Source organism: Macaca nemestrina, chromosome 11, assembly GCF_043159975.1.
Source record: "Macaca nemestrina isolate mMacNem1 chromosome 11, mMacNem.hap1, whole genome shotgun sequence".
Classification (NCBI taxonomy): domain Eukaryota; kingdom Metazoa; phylum Chordata; class Mammalia; order Primates; family Cercopithecidae; genus Macaca; species Macaca nemestrina.
Window position 1 is genome coordinate 113,371,837 of NC_092135.1, and position 19,361 is coordinate 113,391,197.

General features: G+C 41.0%; 1 protein-coding gene across 1 annotated transcript in view; it reads left to right on the forward strand.

Annotated features, from left to right (window-relative positions):
- Positions 1–8,579, forward strand: part of LOC105481165 (5-aminoimidazole-4-carboxamide ribonucleotide formyltransferase/IMP cyclohydrolase) — a 38,642-nt gene extending 30,063 nt beyond the window's left edge. The window contains exons 13-16 of the mRNA XM_011740515.3: positions 2,552–2,644; positions 4,530–4,712; positions 6,886–7,041; positions 7,318–8,579. Coding sequence (XP_011738817.2) covers positions 2,552–2,644; positions 4,530–4,712; positions 6,886–7,041; positions 7,318–7,437 — 552 coding nt within the window. The 3' untranslated portion in view covers positions 7,438–8,579. The remainder of the gene's footprint in view (positions 1–2,551; positions 2,645–4,529; positions 4,713–6,885; positions 7,042–7,317) is intronic.
- The last annotated feature ends 10,782 nt before the right edge of the window (positions 8,580–19,361 follow it).

Genomic DNA, 19,361 nt, shown 5'->3' on the forward strand with positions numbered 1-19,361 from the left:
CCATCCTGGCTAACATGGATTGGGAAACCCCATCTCTACTAAAAATACAAAAAATTAGCCGGCCTGGTGGTGGGCACCTATAGTCCCAGCTACTTGGAAGGCTGAGGCGGAAGAATGGTGTGAGCCCTGGAGGCGGAGCTTGCAGTGAGCCCAGATCACACCACTGTACTCCAACCTGGGCGATAGAGCGAGACTCCGTCTCAAAACATAAAGAAAAATTAAAAAACATAAAGATACAGGACATTTCCAACACTGCAGTGATCCCTCATGTTCTTCTGTAGCCAGGCTCACTTGATACTGCTTCCACCCCCTCCTTACCCTTGGGCAACCACAAATCTATTTTTCCTTTTTATAATTTTCATTCATCGTGCATTCATACACAGTTTTTTTTGTTTGTGAACATAAGGTTTTGTTTTTGTTTTTGTTTTTGTTTTTTGGGGAAACAGGTTCTAACTCTGTTGCCCAGGCTGGAGTGCAATGGCATGATCTTGGCTCACTGCAATCTCCGCCTCCCTGGTTCAAGTGATTCTCCTGCCTCAGCCTCCCAAGTAGCTGGGATTACAGGCATGCACCACCACACCTGGCTAATCTTTGTATTTTCAGTAAAGACTGGGTTTCACCATGTTGACCACCAGTTCAGGCTGGTCTCGAACTCCTAACTCAGGTGATCCACCTGCCTTGGCCTCCCAAAGTGTTGGGATTACAGGCGTGAGCCACTGTGCCCAGCCTAAACATAAGTTTTTATTTCTCTTTGGTAAATGCCCAGGGTTGTTAATTGCTTTGTGGTATGGTAGTTGCATGTTTACTAAGAAACTGCTGAATTGTTTGCTAGAATGGCTTGTACCATTTTGTACTCCCCCCAGCAGTGGATGAGTGATCCAGTGTCTCTGCATCCTTACTAGCTTTTGGTATTGCCACCTTTTGTTTTGTTTTGTTTTTTAAAGACATTCTGATACGTGTGTATCAATATCTCACTGATTTTAATTTGCGTAATGGCTCATGATGTTGAACATTTTTTTGTGTACTTATTTGCTACCTGTGTATCCTTTTTGGTGAAATGTCTCTATGTCTTTTGCTCATTTTCTAATTAAATTTTTTACTTAACTGAGTTGTTTTGTTTTGTTTTGAGATGAAGTCTCGCTCAGTCACCTAGACTGGAGTACAGTGGCACGATCTTGTTTCACTGCAGCCTCCACCTCCCAGGTTCAAGTGATTCTCCTACCTCAGCCTCCTGAGTAGCTGGGATTACAGGAATGCGCCACCACACCTGGCTAATTTTTATATTTTTAGTAGAGACGGGGTTTCACCATGTTGGCCAGGCTGGCCTGGAACTCCTGACCTCAGGTGGTCCACCTGCCTTGGCCTCCCGAAGTGCTAGGATTACAGGCGTGAGCCACTGCGCCTGGCCTGTTACTGAGCTTTTAAAGTGTTTTTGTGTTTTAGGGGCTAGTTTGTTGTTGGATATGAGGTTTGTTAATAATTTTCTCCTAGTCTGTAGCTTGTCTTTTCATCCGCTTTAGTGAGGAATCTTTTACAGAGTAAAAGTTCTTAATTTTACTGAAGTCAAATTTATCAACTTATCCATTGGCTGCAGCGAATATTCTCTGTCCCCTTAGCATACAGAGGTGGACTGTCATCCTTCTTTTCCATTTGTATTCATGCTTTATACTAAAGATAGTGATATTTTTGGGTGTTACTCTTGTTGTTCTGTTTGGTCCAGTAACTCCTAATGGTTTTTGAACGGTTTCTACTTAAGTTATTCTAAACAAAAGAGAAAATGATCCTAATTTGATTTTTCCAAACAGTCTTGGCTGTCCGTGTGCATCATAATGATTTTTGATGTCTATGAAACAATTCTCCACATTGGTTCTGAACATAAATTTTACCATGTCTCCAGATTGTTAAAACTACTCTGGTCAAGAAAATATTGTTTGTCAGTTTTGGAATGGGTATGATAGTTCTTACCTCGTGTGATATAAAAAGATTGAATCCACAATTGCTGCAAAATAACATTAGTTTGTTTCTATGGATGCATTGTGCTAAGTTCCACCACAAATGTGTTAAATATTTAAGTAAATCATGGTAGTGTGTAGCAGGAACAGTTAATTTCCCTCTGTCATTTGAGAGGTATAACTATGTCGTAGGTCTTTTATATTAAATAGAACTAAGAAGCTTGAAGTTGGCTGGGCGTGCTGGCTCACACCTGTTGTAATCCTGGCTCTCTGGGAGGCTGAGGCAAGTGGATGACTTGAGCTCAGGAGTTCGAGACTGGCCTGGCCAACATGGTGAAACCCCATCTCTACTAAAAATACAAAAATTAGCCAGGCATGGTAGTGTGCATCTGTAATTGAAGCGTGAGAATCTCCTGAACCCGGGAGGTGGAGGTTGCAGTGAGCCGAGATAGTGCCGTTGGAGATGTCCCATTGTGTCTGGGAGACAGAGTGAGATTCTGATTCCAAAAAAACACAAAAAATAACATTTGAAAAAAGAAGCTTAAAATTAAATGAGTTTAAAAGGCCCCATGCGATTTACCATTGTGTATGTGTTTCAGTTGCCAGAGTCAGCCGTCCGAGACCTCATCGTAGCCACCATTGCTGTCAAGTACACTCAGTCTAACTCCGTGTGCTACGCCAAGAATGGGCAGGTAAATGGGCTGTTGGACTTGCCTTCAGGGGACTGTTGTTTTACGAAATTATATTTAAGCATCCGTCTGCCTTAGATATTGGACAGCCTAAAAGGGAATACGTGCCAAGTGTTTCTCTTTTGGGTTTGTTAGTGTTTTCCTCAGTACCCTGGTGGGCTGTTAAAACTAATGATGATCAGAAAATATCTTTGGCACCAGGTACTTGGAACCAGGTACTCAAATTAGTTGTGCCGCTTCTTGCCTGGAGTAGCTGGGCACATTTTGGATTAGTGAGACTCTAATAGCTGTTACAAAACTGGATTATTTACTCTTCTTTTCCCCCATTGCTAGTATTTCCAGGGAAGAGGAGGTAAGTTATGGTACTGCCACCTGCCAGCCTATATTTTTGCAGCCTGCAGGGTATTTTCACATTATTTTTTACATTGTCTTATCAAGAATCTGCTGAGTAGAAAGACTGCTAGACTAGGAGTTAACCTGATCTTTAAAAAATCATGTTTATTGAGGCATAATTTGTATACAGTAGAATTCACCTTTTTAAATGTACAGTTTGACCAGCTTTCACAAATTTCACAGGATGTGACCGCTGCTGCAATAAAATACTGAACATTTCTCACTGTGTAATGTTAAGCAAGATATTGAACTTCTTTCCTAGTGTCCCAAGCCTCAAAATACAAGATCGAACTGATTCATCTTTGAGGTCTCTGCTAGCCTTTTCTTCACATGGTGTCCTGAGCTTATCTCTTTGGCATTTGTTAAATTATTTGGCCCACACGTGATGGGGAGGCAGATGGATATGAATTAGCCTATGGCCTGGAAGACCCAAGATTGCCAGTCTCTGTAGTAACAAACTCCTGGGACATTGTGTCTACTGACGTCAGGTTCTAGGAAGTTCTGTAAGTCCATGTAGAGTGAGTCCTTCTTTCCTGATGTCCAGGTGGAGGCGGCTGCACAGGTGTTTGTGATCTCTTTTGTCCTCTTGTAGCTGTGGGCAGGGTTGCCAGCAGCTGTGCTCAGAAAGAGATAGACTGTTGGGCAGACAGCTGAGGGGGCTGTTCATTGTAGTAACTAAAACCAGAAAACACACCTGTGCATTTAAGTCCTTAGTGCTTAGAATTCAACCCATAGAAATAGAGGGAGGAAGGAAGAACATTTGTACCTGGTGGAATTGTTTCTACTTTTAAGCTACCCGCGTCAGATCCTTATCTCAATTCCTGAGAGTTGATATTTTAACTATAATTTATACATTGGGGCAAAGACTTTCAAATAACCGTAGTTATTTTTGTGGTCATTGGTTTTATTTATTAGTTAATTATAGAGACAAGGTCTTGCTCCGTTGCCCAGGCCAGAGTACAGTGACATGATCATAGCTCACTGTAGCCTTGGACTCCTGGGCTCAAGCGATCCTCCCACTTCAGCCTCCTGAGTAGCTGGACTACAGGTGTGCGCCACCACCCCCAGCTATTTTTTTATTTTTATTTTTTATAGAGATGAGATGTTGCCATCTTGCCCAGGCTGGTCTCCTGGGCTCAAGTGATCCTTCTGTCCTGGCCTCCCAAAGTGCTGGGATTACGGGCATGAGCCAGTGTGCCCAGCATTGGTCATTAATTTTAACTTTTTTTTTTTTTTTTTTGGCCTCAAGCCATCAATTTTATTGAATTGTAGAATATTAATAGTCATGTCACATATCACTGAAGAGCTATAAATAGAGTTATAAACCTCTTATTACTCCCCCTTTTAATGACTTAAAAATTATTTATATTTCTCTTGGCCTGATATGTTACTCCACAAAACTAATAAATAGGTTTTAGAGAATGTGCACAAAAGATCCTTTTGAGAAGAAAGTGTTGTTGGAAGAGGTGTTCACTTTAATGTCTGTGTTCCTCAGGTTATCGGCATTGGAGCAGGACAGCAGTCTCGTATACACTGCACTCGACTTGCAGGAGATAAGGCAAACTATTGGTGGCTTAGACACCATCCACAAGTGCTTTCGATGAAGTTTAAAACAGGAGTGAAGAGAGCAGAAATCTCCAATGCCATCGATCAATACGTGACTGGAACCATTGGCGAGGTGAAAGACTTGTCATTGGGTTCTGGGCTGTATTAATATTCAGTTCACTCCTTTATGTGTAACAGATTTTAGCTTCATCACTACACAGAGAAAAAGATACTTTCCTTGAAATTCTATGTTGTCTAAAATTGAGCATTGAAACTTCTTACACATTTCTCATTTTCTTCTGTCTCATGTAACTTTCTTCATTGTTTTTGACCCCTTTCTGAAGCCACAGACCTCTGTCTTTTTAAGTTGCAGCCTTGGTGTAGGTTTGTATATTGTACTTCCCCTGTTGTTTATAAGCTTTTGATGACAAGGACTGCTTTTCACCTATGTCGAGATGTCTGCCATCGTGTCAGGCATGGTGCTTGCTGTCTGACGGGTCTATATTCAACATTAAATACAAATTGCTTGACGGCAGGTAACTGTAGAGTCTTCTCCCACCATATTTTCTACATGTGCTATTAATAACTTGATATATTTTATTACATTTCATGTTCTTCTGTTTGAAGAAGGTATGTGGGAACATGACAATCGCAAACTTTAGGTAGGTAGCCTGCCAGAAGAAAAGATCTAGCCTAGTTTCTGGACATAGTGCATGCCTAACAAAATGCTGGATGGAAAACAGAAGCCTGCTTAATCAAATAGTAGATGGTCTTCTGAAGAGCCAATTGACTACCCTCAGTTTTTTATTCAGAAGCAGGAATCAACATCAGTGTCATTGAAGAATGAGGCTGCAGAATGTAACTGAAGTACTTAAAATCTCTTTTTTTTTTTTAACTTTGATACTTGGATTTTTCTGTTTGATATTATCAGTCAACCCCTGCTACTAGTCCTGGAAGAGTCCTGGAAGTGAACAAGAGTAAAAGTACATCAAAGCTAAAACATCACCCAAGATAGAAGCACCTTGTAAAATATGATTAACTGTCTTAGTCTGTTTGTGCTGCTATGACACAATACTGCAGGCTGGGTAACTTATAAACCATAGATACTTATTTTTCATAGTTCCGGAGGCTGTGAAGTCTCAGATCAAGGTACTGGTGGGCTGAGAGTCTGGGGAGGCCTACCCTCTGCTTCCAAGATGGCACAGCCCTCTCTGGAGAGGACAGACACCGTGTCCTTACTTCACAGAAGGGGCAAACTTCCTCTGAAGCCCTTTTATAAGTCCATAATCCATTCATGAGGGCCCCACTCTCATCGCCTAATAACCTTCTAAAGGCCTTACTTTTTAATACTGTTGCATTGAGGATTAAGTTTCAACATGAATTTTGGAGGAGATACACACTCAAACCATAGCAAATATGAATTGTGTTTTGTCTACAACTGATTTTAGATTTAAAATAATTTTTGTATAAACATAGTTATAGAACATTCATCCTCATCTCTTTCCTAGATTGGATATGGAGGGGTTTTATTTGAAAACTGAAAACCCTTGGAATACAATTTTTTATTTGCCTTCTTTGCTACAGTACTATCAAAGCAGTAGGTCTAAATTAGACAGTAGTCTAATTAATAGACATAAAGTAGTAGATACGAAGCAGATTTAAATTAGAGATTTTTAAAACTGTGTATTTTTATGTAAGTAGCTTAGCCAAAAATAGAAAAAATTATATATATACTTGGAATAAACTGATTTAGAAAGTAAAATGGTATTATCTTTATTTGGTAAACTTAGAATGACTTTTTTTCCTTAATGAAAATGTTTCTAAAAGCATCAGAGAGATTCTAGATATGTGAACTTCTATGTAAATAATGGTCATTATTTACAGTTAAGAAGTTCTGGCTGGGCGCGGTGGCTCATGCCTGTAATCCCAGCACTTTGGGAGGCTAAGGTGGGCGGGTCACAAGGTCAAGAGATTGAGACCCTCCTGGCCAACGTGGTGAAACTCTGTCTACACAAATACAAAAATTAGCTGGGTGTGGTGGTATGCTCTTGTAGTGCCAGGTATTTGGGAGGCTGAGGCAGGAGAATTGCTTGAACCTGGGAGGTAGAGGTTGCAGGGAGCCGAGATCGTGCCATTGCACTCCAGCCTGGTAACAGTGCAAGACTCCGTCTAAAATAAATAAATAATAATAATAAAAAGAAATCCTAAGAAAAATGCCCAGGTGCTTTCTGGCATTGGTGCTTTGCCCCAGATGGGACTAAAGACAATGTCAGACTAAGCTGCTTCCTTTCTCTCTCCCCACATAGGATGAAGATTTGATCAAATGGAAGGCATTGTTTGAGGAAGTCCCTGAGTTACTCACTGAGGCAGAGAAGAAGGAATGGGTTGAGAAACTGACTGAAGTTTCTATCAGCTCTGATGCCTTCTTCCCTTTCAGAGATAATGTAGACAGAGCTAAAAGGGTAAGTATGGAATTGGGTGCGTTTGCCTAGAGTTGAGCATTATGTAGAAACTGTTTCAGAAATTCTGCTTTTGATTTTTTAAAGGTGTGGTAAAGTGATACAGATTGGTAATATTCAGAGAACCATTTGGCTTATCCATTGGGTGGATGGAGAGCCCAAATCTGTTGTTATTCTGCCTGTTTGAGTGGATCTTTGTTAGCATATGCTTTTTAGAGGGGGATTTTGAGTTTTGCAGGTTTTTGCATAAAGTTGCGTTTTGAAAATCAATTCCCCCAGAGTGGTGTGGCGTACATTGCGGCTCCCGCCGGTTCTGCTGCTGACAAAGTTGTGATTGAAGCCTGTGACGAACTGGGAATCATCCTCGCTCATACGAACCTTCGGCTCTTCCACCACTGATTCACACGCTGCTTTTTGGCTTGCTTATGTGTAGGTGAACAGTCACGCCTGAAACTTTATGAGAATAACTTTTTAAAAAAATAAAACAGCACCTCTTAATCACTGGATCCATAGTTTTTGGTAGTTGTGTTTTATGTTAAAGATACAGGCTCTTTCAACTGACATATGACACATAAATGAGGAATTCCAGAGCACCCCCGCCTGCCGGAGCTCAGCCCATCCCACAGCACTGCCTGTGTGAAACATAAACATTCATGGGAACCAAACGGACTGAGCAGCCAGAGGACATGGCACAAGCGTCTTAAAGCTCCATGTTTCCTCCCAGGGGAGTCTTCTCATGCTGGTTTTTTTTTTTTAATGTATTTTTTTGAGATGGAGTCTCGCTCTGTTGCCCAGGCTAGTCAGTGATGTGATCTCAGCTCACTGTAACCTCCGCCTCCCAGGTTCAAGTGATTCTTCTGCCTTAGCCTCCCAAGTAGCTAGGATTACAGGCATGCACCGCCAAGCCTGGCTAATTTTTGTATTTTTAGTAGAGACAGGGTTTCACCATGTTGGTTAGGCTGGTCTCGAACTCCTGACCTCGTGATCCACCTGCCTCGGCCTCCCAAAGTGCTGGGATTACAGGCGTGAGCCACTGCGCCCGGGCCTCATGCCATTTATTTTTAATCACACTTCTGAGAAGCTTCGTTGTCTACTTTTCAAACACAGCAGATTGACACCTGTGAACTGGAACCTTAGAGGGGATTAGTAAGTCTTGCTGACACCCTGTATGGATAATCTAATGCATCTTTTTCTTAGTGCTAAGTGAAATGTTTCCCAGAGTTTCAGCAGCCATAGATTCACTCTCTGGAGCTACATAAAAATGTCGTCGATGTTCAGTGCTCAGAAATTGTACCCAATATTCCAGTTACAGGCTTCTCACTGCAGTGGGCACAGTGGGAGGGCAGTGCCTTCCTTCGTCAGGACAGCCCTGTGCATCTGTGCGTCCTGCCTGTGTGCTTCTGACCATTCCTGTGCATTGCACCTGTGTTCAACTAAAACCCTTTGCCATTGTTCACCTTGACTCATGAGTCCTACCCTCTTCCCAAGTCTTTAACCTACCGCCCCTTGCTAAATAAACATTTCTGAAGTTTTTTTCTTAATGGTCATGTTTCTAATTTATTTCTGCATCAGCTAGTCTTCCAGCCCCTGCATAGTACCTGCCCACATTGAAACAAGGCTGACTTGTGTGATCAGTAAAACACTGCAGAAAAAATGTGACTTTTGAGGCTAGGTCCTAATGCATTGCAACTTTAACCTTGTTTTTTTTGGATTACTTCCTCTGGGATAAGCCAAGGCCACGTTGTAAGATTTAAGCAGCCCTCCACAAGGAGAGAAGCCATCTTGCTTACACTTGCTGCCAGCCATATGAGTGAGCCACCTCAGAGGTGGATCCTCCAGCTCCAGTCCCAGGCAACATCTGGCTTCAACCTCTTCAGAGACCTGAGCCAGAACTGCCCAAAAGAGCTCTTGAATTCCTGACCCAGAGATACAGAGAGATGCATGCTGTCGTAAGCCACAAAGTTCTGGGATAATTATGTAGCAGTGAATAGCTAATACAGATTTTGGCTTATAAATTAAGTGTGCATTGTCTTTTTGATGGTTCTTTGGCTTGACCAAAGGTTAACATTAAGGGTATGATAATGGGAACAGGCTGGGCACTGTGTCTCCCGTCTATAATCCTAGCACTTTGAGAGGATCGCTTGAGGCCAGGAATTCAAGACCAGCCTGGACAACATAGCCACATCCTCATCTCTAAAAATAAAAAAGAAAATTTTAATTAGCTGGACGTGGTTGCTCGTGTTTGTAGTATTCTTCACACAAATGAAGAATAAATAAATGGAGAACATACAACTCCCATGCAGAAGAATTCTTTTTTTTTTTTTTTTTTTTTTGAGACGGAGTCTCACTCTGTCCCCCTTGCTGGAGTGCAGTGGCCGGATCTCAGCTCACTGCAAGCTCCGCCTCCCGGGTTCAGGCCATTCTCCTGCCTCAGCCTCCGGAGTAGCTGGGACTACAGGCGCCCGCCACCTCGCCCGGCTAGTTTTTTTGTATTTTTTAGTAGAGACGGGGTTTCACTGTGTTAGCCAGGATGGTCTCGATCTCCTGACCTCGTGATCCACCCGTCTCGGCCTCCCAAAGTGCTGTGATTACAGGCTTGAGCCACCGCGCCCGGCCGAGAAGAATTCTAAGTAATTTACATCAACACTCCACCGTTAAGATGGGCATAACTCCCAGTCCTTAAGTGTGGCCTGTACACAGTGACTTGCTTGCAAAGAGGAGAGTATAGAAATGGGAATAAAATAGTAACTACAGTGGAGAAAACTGACACTTTCTCAGCCAGATGATCAAGGTCAACATCGATAATGTCATGTTGCTAGGAAATACCTCAAAATGGGAGAATGGCACTTTACCTTTTTGGTCTTCTTTCAAAGACCCTGTACTATCAGCTTAATCATGAGAAAAACATCAGATATAACCTAGCTGAAGGACTTTACAAAATACCTTCCTACTGTCAAGATCATCAAAAAGAAGAGAAGCATGAGAAATTGTCATGCTTAGAAGAGCCTAAGGAGACGTGATGACTAAATACAGTGTGGTGTCCTGGATAGCATACTGGAACAGAAAAAGGACATTAGGTAAAAACTAAGAAAACCTAAAGTGGTTAGTTAATATGTATCAATATTGGTTCACTCATTGTAATAAATGTACTATGCTAATGTGAAATACTAATAATAGGGGAAATTAGGTGTGATGTATCCTCACAATTTTTTCTGTAAACATAAAACTTAGAAAATAGGCTGGGCGTGGTGGCTCACGCCTGTAATCCCAGCACTTTGGGACGCCAAGGTGGGCGGATCACCTGAGGTCAGGAGTTCAAGACCATCCTGGCCAACATAGTGAAACCCCGTCTCTACTAAGGATACAAAAATTGGCCAGGCGCGGTGGCTCACGCCTGTGGTCCCAGCACTTTGGGAGGCCGAGGTGGGCGGATCACGAGGTCAGGAGATCGAGACCATCCTGGCTAACATGGTGACATCCTATCTCTACTAAAAAATACAAAAAAATTAGCCAGGCGTGGTGGCGGGCGCCTGTAGTCCCAGCTACTCGGGAGGCTGAGGCAGGAGAATGGCGTGAACCCGGCAGGCGGAGCTTGCAGTAGTGAGCTGAGATGGCGCCACTGCACTCCAGCCTGGATGACAGAGCGAGACTTCGTCTCAAAGAAAAAGAAAAAAAGAAATACAAAAATTAGCCAGGTGTGGTGGCACGCGCCTGTAGTCCCAGCTACTTGCGAGGCTGAGGCAGGAGAATTGTGAACCCGGGAGGCGGAGCTTGCAGTGAGATGAGATCGCTCCACTGCACTTCAGCCTGGGTGACAGAGCAAGACTCCGTCTCAAGAAAAATTAAAAAATAAATTAAACTCTTACAAAATAAAAAGCCTATTTTAAAAAGTATATAACCACATTCAAGTATCGTACTAAAAGGATAAGTCGTTTTGAATATTAAATACCCAATCACCTTTAGATCTCACCCAATGGCTAATTTTTTTTTTTTTTTTTTTCAGTTTTTTGATTGTGCTACCCAAGCCTGGTACATCCATTGCATTTGATTGGCATATCTCAAGTGTCTTCAACAACTGGTTTCTCCTTTTTAGATTTTTTTCTTGCAGTCAATTGACTGAAGATTTTTGATCCCATAGTGTCCCACATACTGTACTGTGCCATTGCATTCCTGTGATGTCATTTAGTTTGTGCCTCTGCTCCTTTGTTACACATTGATAGCTGTAGTTAACGTAAATTTTTTTAGTTTGATTTATTGAGAATTTAGAAAAAGGTTTTGAAACTTCCCTCCATGAGGATGAGTTTTCCATTTTCTTCCTGCAGATTTATAAATGTTCACTTCATACATATTTGAGGCTAAAAACATGGACACATGTTTAAGGTTATTACTGATTTTGGTTCTGAGTTTTCTTTAATGCATTTTGTCAACCTTTCCCTTTGCACTCAGCCCATTTGTATTCAATTACTGATAATATTTGAGGTCTATTTTTACTATCCTATAAAGTTTGACCCCCTTTTAATTCCTTTCTTCTCCCCCATCACCCCTACCCCACCCCATTCCAAACTCCTGTTGATTCCTGGACTTGAGGTTACATTTTCACTTAGCCTTTTTTTTTAAGACCAGACTAAGGTTTCTATTTACCTTCACTTCGTGTATCTATTGCAGTGCCTACAGTTTCTCCTCTTGTGTTAACTGTGTGCAGTGTCTGTGTGGTGAAGCTTCCGAGACCTTATATGTCTAAGGTTTTTTTTTTTTTTTTTTGAGACAGATTTTCACTCATGTGGCCCAGGGTGGAGTGCAATGGTGTGCTCTCGGCTCAGTGCAACCTCCACCTCCCAGGTTCAATCGATTCTCCTGCACCAACCTCTCAAGAAGCTGGGATTATAGGTGCACGCCACTACACCCAGCTAATTTTTGTACTTTTAGTAGAGATGGGGTTTCACAATGTTAGCCAGGCTGGTCTCGAACTCCTGACCTCAGGTGATCTGCCTGCCTTGGCCTTTCAAAGTGCTCGGATTATAGGCATGAGCCACCGCACCCGGCCAACTAAGGATATTTTTATCATGCTTGTATATTTGAATTCATTTTGGCTATGCTTACAATTCTCAGTTTTAAATTCTGTAATACTTTAAAAACACTGTTCGGTTTTTTCTTGTATTCATTGTTGTATTTAAAATCTGATGTCAATCTGGTTCTTGTTCCTTCTCAGGAAACTTTTTTTTTGAGACAGAGTCATTCACTGTTGACCATGGCAGGCTGGAGTGCAGTGGTGTGATCTCCGCTCACCACAGCCTCTGCCTCCGTGGTTGAAGCAGTTTTCATGCCTCAGCCTCTCGAATAGCTGGGACTACGCGTGTGCACCACCACACCGGCCAATTTTTGTGTTTTTAGTGGAGATGGGGGTTTCACCATGTTGCCCATACCGGTCTTGAACTCCTGACTTCAGGTGATTTACCCGCCTCAGCCTCCCAAAGTGCTGGGATTACAGGTGTGAGCCACCATGCTTTCTCAGGAAACTTTAATTTTTTCCTGGGTATTTTCAAGCTTCTATAATGTGTCTAGGTGTGGGTGTTACGCGTATTTCCCTTTGTTGGCACTCTGGGTTTTTCATTCTAGGAAACTTATTCCTGTTATTTGTGCTAATATTTCCTCTCCCATTTCTTCTCTCTGTGGTGTTTTATCCAAATGTTAGTATTTCTAAGCAATTCTCTATCTCTTAGCCTTTCTTTTATATTTTATATTTCATTTTCTTTTATTCGTCCCTCCAGATTTCTTTAGTCTGGTCTTCTATTTTTTTTTTTTTTTTTTTTTTTGAGACGGAGTCTCGCTCTGTCACCTAGGCTGGAGTGCGGTGGCCGGATCTCAGCTCACTGCAAGCTCCGCCTCCCGGGTTCACGCCATTCTCCTGCCTCAGCCTCCCGAGTAGCTGGGACTATAGGCGCCCGCCACCTCGCCTGGCTAGTTTTTTGTATTTTTTAGTAGAGACGGGGTTTCACCGTGTTAGCCAGGATGGTCTCGATCTCCTGACCTCGTGATCTGCCCGTCTCGGCCTCCCAAAGTGCTGGGATTACAGGCGTGAGCCACCGCGCCCGGCCTAGTCTGGTCTTCTAATTTACTCATGAATTCTTACAGTGTATCCATTCTGCTGTGTGTCCTGTCTATTGATCTCTTTATTTCAGGAGTTATATTTTTCACTTCAAATATTTCTGGTTTTCTTTTCCAATTGTTGGTATCATCTTTCTAGCTTTGACTATTTCTACTTCTGTTAGAATCTGTAATCTAGTATGTTACTGTTCTTTTAAAATCTGTTTACTCAAGTGTTGTGATATGTTGGCCTGTGAGCTCATTTTCCCTAACACCGGCTACCCAGCAGCACGTGCTTGAGACAGATCAACTGATGCACTCCTCGCCAGCCCCAAGGGGTTCAGGAAGGACAGGTTTGAAAGAACCCTGGGGAGGAGCACCCAAGCAGCAAAAACAACCATTCTTCACTCTAGAAAACGACTCAGTTTAGGGCTGTCAACAGCTTCTTTCTCATTTTACTGTCTCACTTCCCTGCGTTTTGCGAAAAAAAGCGGTGTCCTGCCTTAAGCGAAAGTGCCACCCCTCACACACAAGCTCACTCCTGGGTTCCTCATATTTTGCTCTGTGAGGTGGTGTTTTCCTTTATATGTACTCAAGTTAATGTTGGTGGACGTAACCAGTAACCAAAGAAGTTGAGCACTTTGGGAGGGTCTGGAGCTGGAACCCCATTAACATATGTGTCTAGTACAATTCAATCATTTGAAACGTCAAGACTGGAGTTTCACTGGTATGCATAATGATCTTATGTCTGTTGTTTCCATGGTACTGAAGGAAAGAAGATCCATGATGTAACAATGCCCTGACCAATACCAAGTGTATTTCTATTGGGGGATTCCCTGGGCATAGGGAAAAAACAGTCCATGAAAGGGATCCTCTACTCTTCCTCCCATTGCCTTGCCCTTTGACACCTGCTTCTCTCCAGGCCACCTTTCTAAATAAAGCCCAGCCTATGTCCCTTCCTCAGAGCACAGAACCCTGCAGGCCTTTAAGCTCGCAGTGCCTTCCATTCTTGGACATTTTTATACCTTATTTTTGCCAAGCACTGTGCCAGGCACAAATTTATCTTTAAAAAAAAAATTGTAATGAAGTATGCATATAGAAAAGTGCATGAAACTTGTACCATTTAAAGTATAATTTTTAAGCAAACACCTGTGTCACCACCAACCAGGTCAAGAAGGAGATTTTGCTAGAAGGCCCCCACATTCCTGTCCTTGATCACGACTCCATCTTTCCCTCAAGGAAATTGTCTTTGTGCCTCTTAGGACAATGACTACTTTGTTTTGCCAGTCAGTAGGTGGGCAATCTTGGGCACATAGCTTAACCATCTTGGAGTTTGATTCTTCTGTAAAATGGGGATGGATTCACTCCTCCAAAAGGCTGAGTAGCTTCTGGCTAAAAGCACATAGTCTATCAGGTTCAAGTCCCACTTCTGCTACTTACAAACTATGTGATATTTAGTGATTCACTTTGCCTTTCCCTCAATTTCTATTTGTAGAATGAGATGAGAACAATACTGACCTCTTAGAGTTGCTCTGAAGAGCAAATGAGATAAAATATTGCAGGCACTTAAAATACCACCTGAGTCATGATAAATACTGTTTCAAAAAGATGCTAATTATTCTTCTCATAATGCTTTTGTGTATATGGAAGCATAGGAACTAGTGGAAGATAACCTATGGAAATTACTATGAAAAATAATAAGTCTATTTATGGATAAGTTTGTTTCAGTTTCCAAATTGGTAGCCACAAAGTTTCTGAGTTCTTTCAACCTTCATCTACTCTTACCCCACATCTCTTCCTCATGAAGGAGCAAAATTAGATTTTCTACAACTAAAGTGGCATTTCTTAAGATTTACATAATGTAAAATTCACCGTCTTAACCATTTCAAAGTGTATTGTTCAGCGGTTTTCGGTATATTCACACAGTTGTGCAACAATCACCATTATCTGTTCCATAAAGTTTTCATCACTCCAAAAGGTAAGTCTTAGCCATCACTGTCCATTTCCCCTTCGCCCCAGCCCCTGGCAACCAGAAATCTACCTTTTGTTTCTATAGATTTGCCTATTCTGGACATTTTGCATAAATGGGATCACACAATATGTGCTCTTTTGTGTCTGGCTTCAACTTAGCATAATATTTTGAAGGTTTATGTTGTAGCGTGTACATCCCTTTTATGGTCAATTATTTCATTATATGGATATACCACATTTTGTTGATCGATGGACATTGGATTGTTTCCATGTTTTGGCTATTATGAGTGATGCTGCTATGAACATCTGTGTGCAAATTTTTGTGTGAACATATGTTTTCTGTTCTCTTGAGTATATGTCTAGGAATGGAACTGTGAAGTTGTATGGTGACTGTTTAACATTTTGAAGAGCTGCCGGGCTGTTTCCCACAGCAGCCACACCGTTTTACATTTCCACCAGCAATGAATGAGGGTTCCAGTTCCTCCACCATTGCCATATATTTTTGAGTCAAAAATAGCTTTCCAGCACTTGGCCCAGCATCTTACATCTGAAGCTGAATTACAGAGATAGACAGGTTTCATTGTAAAGTCCTGTCCAGCATTCTGGCAAAGGCAGTGCTTCATTCTAGAATGAAATGGCCATTTACAAAGTACCAAGTTGCAAAGGGCTCAGTGGGAGACTCCTTGGCCTTTGACGAATTTTTGCCTAAGGGATCCTGCTGTGGTGGGTAGCTTCAGGGCAGCTGACGCCAGCCCCAGTCCATCACTCGGGGCTGGCTGCCTTGTACGGCTTCAACCAATGCTAATTTCAGTCCTTTGGGGGCCCCACACGAGCTATTTTAGAGGTAAATTTGGCTCCTGAGATTGTTAAAACCTGTATGTCTCTAAAGAGTAAGTAAAAAGGAATTCAAGGAAATGTAAAACACGCTTTAATATCTCATACCTGACTCTACTGAGGAATGTTAAAGGAATTTCCCATTTGGGACTTTCAGCTGAAGCCCCATTTCTGTTGCTCTTTTATTACATATTTTCTTCATTTGTAATTTATATAGGTTTCTATTTGCAATTCAAATGGAATCTTTAATGAGGATATGGAGTAAAACGATGTGATAATGAAAACAATGTGCATTTCAAGTATAAGTGCCATATATTCTTGAAAAAACTTTTAGTTTCTGCAAGGTCATCTTTGTGTTTCTTCTGCTTTATCAGCCTTAATGGTAATCTTTAAATGTTTCCAAACATGGGAAGTCCCAACAGTGGTCTTTTTTTTTTCTTTTCTTAATAGTTGAATTGTCTCCTTCGAAAATGGGATTTTTTAATTGTAACCTGCCACATTCCCTACCACAGAAATGGGAACTTACTAAATAGGAAGCAATTTCAGCACTTAAATGTGCTGATGTGATGTTTCTAAATCACTTTAATGAGTTTCATACCACTAGAAATGGAATAGAAGTTTCAATGGAAATATAATTAAATAGAAAAGTCATTTCCTATACTTGTAATTTCCCCCTGATCGTTTCTTTATTCACCTCCATAGAAAGGGTGCCCTACAGGTGTATAGTGATATTATTATACAGACTTATTTGCATAATTCACTTAGGTTATTAGAGCTGAAAACAATATAAAACATAATACATTTTATTACAAATCAAGTGTAGCAAGGCAATGTAAAACTTTAAAACGATATTTCTTTTTTAAAGTCTGATTAATATTTACTAGTTTTACCTAATTTTTCTTGAATTGTCAATTTCTTGCCTAAAAATAGATTTTTCTTTTAGCAATGCCTTTTCAATGTTGCCTGCTTAAAATAATGCTCGGGGGAAGCAATAACCTGAATCAATAAAAACGGCAAAACATCTTTGGAAATAGTTGATTCTCCTGTTTGAGATCAGGAGTAAACAAACTGTTTAGCTGGGAGCTTATCAAGCCATGCTAAAAGTGTCAGCTGACACAAAGTAAGACACGTTAGATTGGGGTTATCATAGGGGTTTCCCTAAGACAAAACTCTATACTATACTATTTGCTGAGAAATAGTACGAAAGTTTTACCATTCTTGTACTGTGATGCTAAAAGGCCATGTAAATGTGTTTAATTTGCTATTCGTTTAATTCATAAATTTAATGTAAGGAGAATCCAACAGACATTTTGGAAAGGGTGGCATTTTTCCTGACCTTAAGTGGGAAACTTGAGGTTTTTTACATTTCAACATAAAAGTAAAGGGGCTTGCTATCCATTTAGTTAATACAGTCCAACTTAAACTGCAATTTTTTTTAACTTTTAATTTTGAGATGAAGTCTCACTCTGTCGCCTAGGCTGGAGTGCAATAGCACAATCTTGGCTCACTGCAACCTCCGCCTCCTGGGTTCAAATGATTCTCCTGTCTCAGCCTCCCAACTTATGGGGACCACAGGCATGTTGCCACCATGCCTGGCTAATTTTTTATTTTTTTTTGTAGAGACAGGGGTCTCACTATGTTGCTCAGGCTGGCCTCGAACTCCTGAGCTCAAGCAATCCTCCCACCTCGGCCTCTCAGAGTACTGGGATTACAGGTGTGAACCACCATTCCCAGCCCTTACACTGCATTTTAGGGTAAATATTTTTAGGTTTGTAGTTAGGCAAGTGGTTTGAAGCATCATCAGTCTCAAACCATAGCTGCTCTTTCCTTATATTTTTAGATATCAAGACCTTTAAGCAAGATTCAGATGAAGGGCCTGCTTTACCAGCTCACCTGTGAATATGGAGGCACCAGCTTACTTTCTGCAGCACATGTATCTCAGGGGGTTGTCCCTTCCCACAGTGTATAGATTGGTATTGAGACAACATTCTCTCTCCAGGGTGCAGTGATGACCCACATATGTGAGACAGTCATTTACTGTCACCTTTATTTTATACTTTCTGTGGTTTCTAAAAAACATACAGAGTAGCTCTCTTGGTGACTACTGGGCTGATAAAGCTGAAAGATCAGTAATGTTAAACAGAAGTCCAGGGTCTGGGTCTGTATTTTGCTAAGGAACCCTCATCTGAGCTTCATTCCCTGTAAAATTAAGCTCTAAAACCTCTCCTAAATGAGATGGCTAAATGTCAAAGCATTTTGTAAACTGTAAATCAATTCAAATGTGAGTTAGTTTTTTTTTTTCAAATGAACATGAAGTATCTTTCTGTATTTAGTTTTAATATTCTTTGCCAGGTATTTATTGAAATACCTTCTTTCATTGTACAGTAGTGTATTTAAAAAGTGCTTTGCATGTCTTGTTTATTATGAACTACTAATTTTTTACTAATTAACAATTAACTATTTGCAGTGGCACTATTTACTATTCTGAATGTCTTATTTATTTATTTATTTATTTATTTATTTATTTGTGTTTTTTGACATGGAGCCTTGCTCTGTCCCCCATGCTGGAGTTCACTGGCACAATCTCGTCTCACTGCAACTTCCACCTCCTGGGTTCAAGCCATTCTCCTACCTCAGGCTCCCGAGTAGCTGGGACCAAAGGCACCCACCACCACGCCTGGCAATATTTGTATTTTAAATAGAGACAGAGTTTCACCATGTTGGCCAGGCTGTTCTCAAACTCCTGACCTCAGGTGATGCACCTGCCTCAGCCTCCCAAAGTGCTGGGATTACAGGTGTGAGCCACTGCGCCTGGCCTGAATGTTAAATTTAATCTCAAAGTTTGTTTCCTCAATGTTAAATTGAAAAAGAAATGACCTTTACAGATCAGGAGTAAACAAACTGTTTGGCTGGGAGTTTATCAAGCCATGCAAAAGTGTCAGCTGATCCAAAGTAAGACATGTTAGATTGGGGTTATCATACTATGGGGTTTCCCTAAGATAAAACTCTATATTATACTATTCAAATACTTTTAATATCTTAGTCATTTTTATTTTCCTTGTAGGCAATCTCTTTGAAGAGGTTTATTCAGTAAAGGAAGGAAAGGTGGAGGAAGGAAAGAATTATAATGGTTAGAAAAGAGTAACTAAAGATTATTTCGATTATACTGCTGAAGAGCAAACTAGCAATTTTAATAAATATTTGGGTTCACTTAAACTTATTAAAGCAGAAAGTATAAGGCTGTCTCCATTAGTGCAGAGATGGAAGTGACAAAAACGAATCCGTTTTTGTAGCAACTGACTTAGAAAATCTTGTACTGAAATCAACAATTAGAGAGACTTGCACATCATAGATTTTCAAATGTTTGCTGAATTGAAAAAGAACATTGACAAGAATTATTTCCCCGCAAAGTGTCTTATGTCAAATAGATGAAC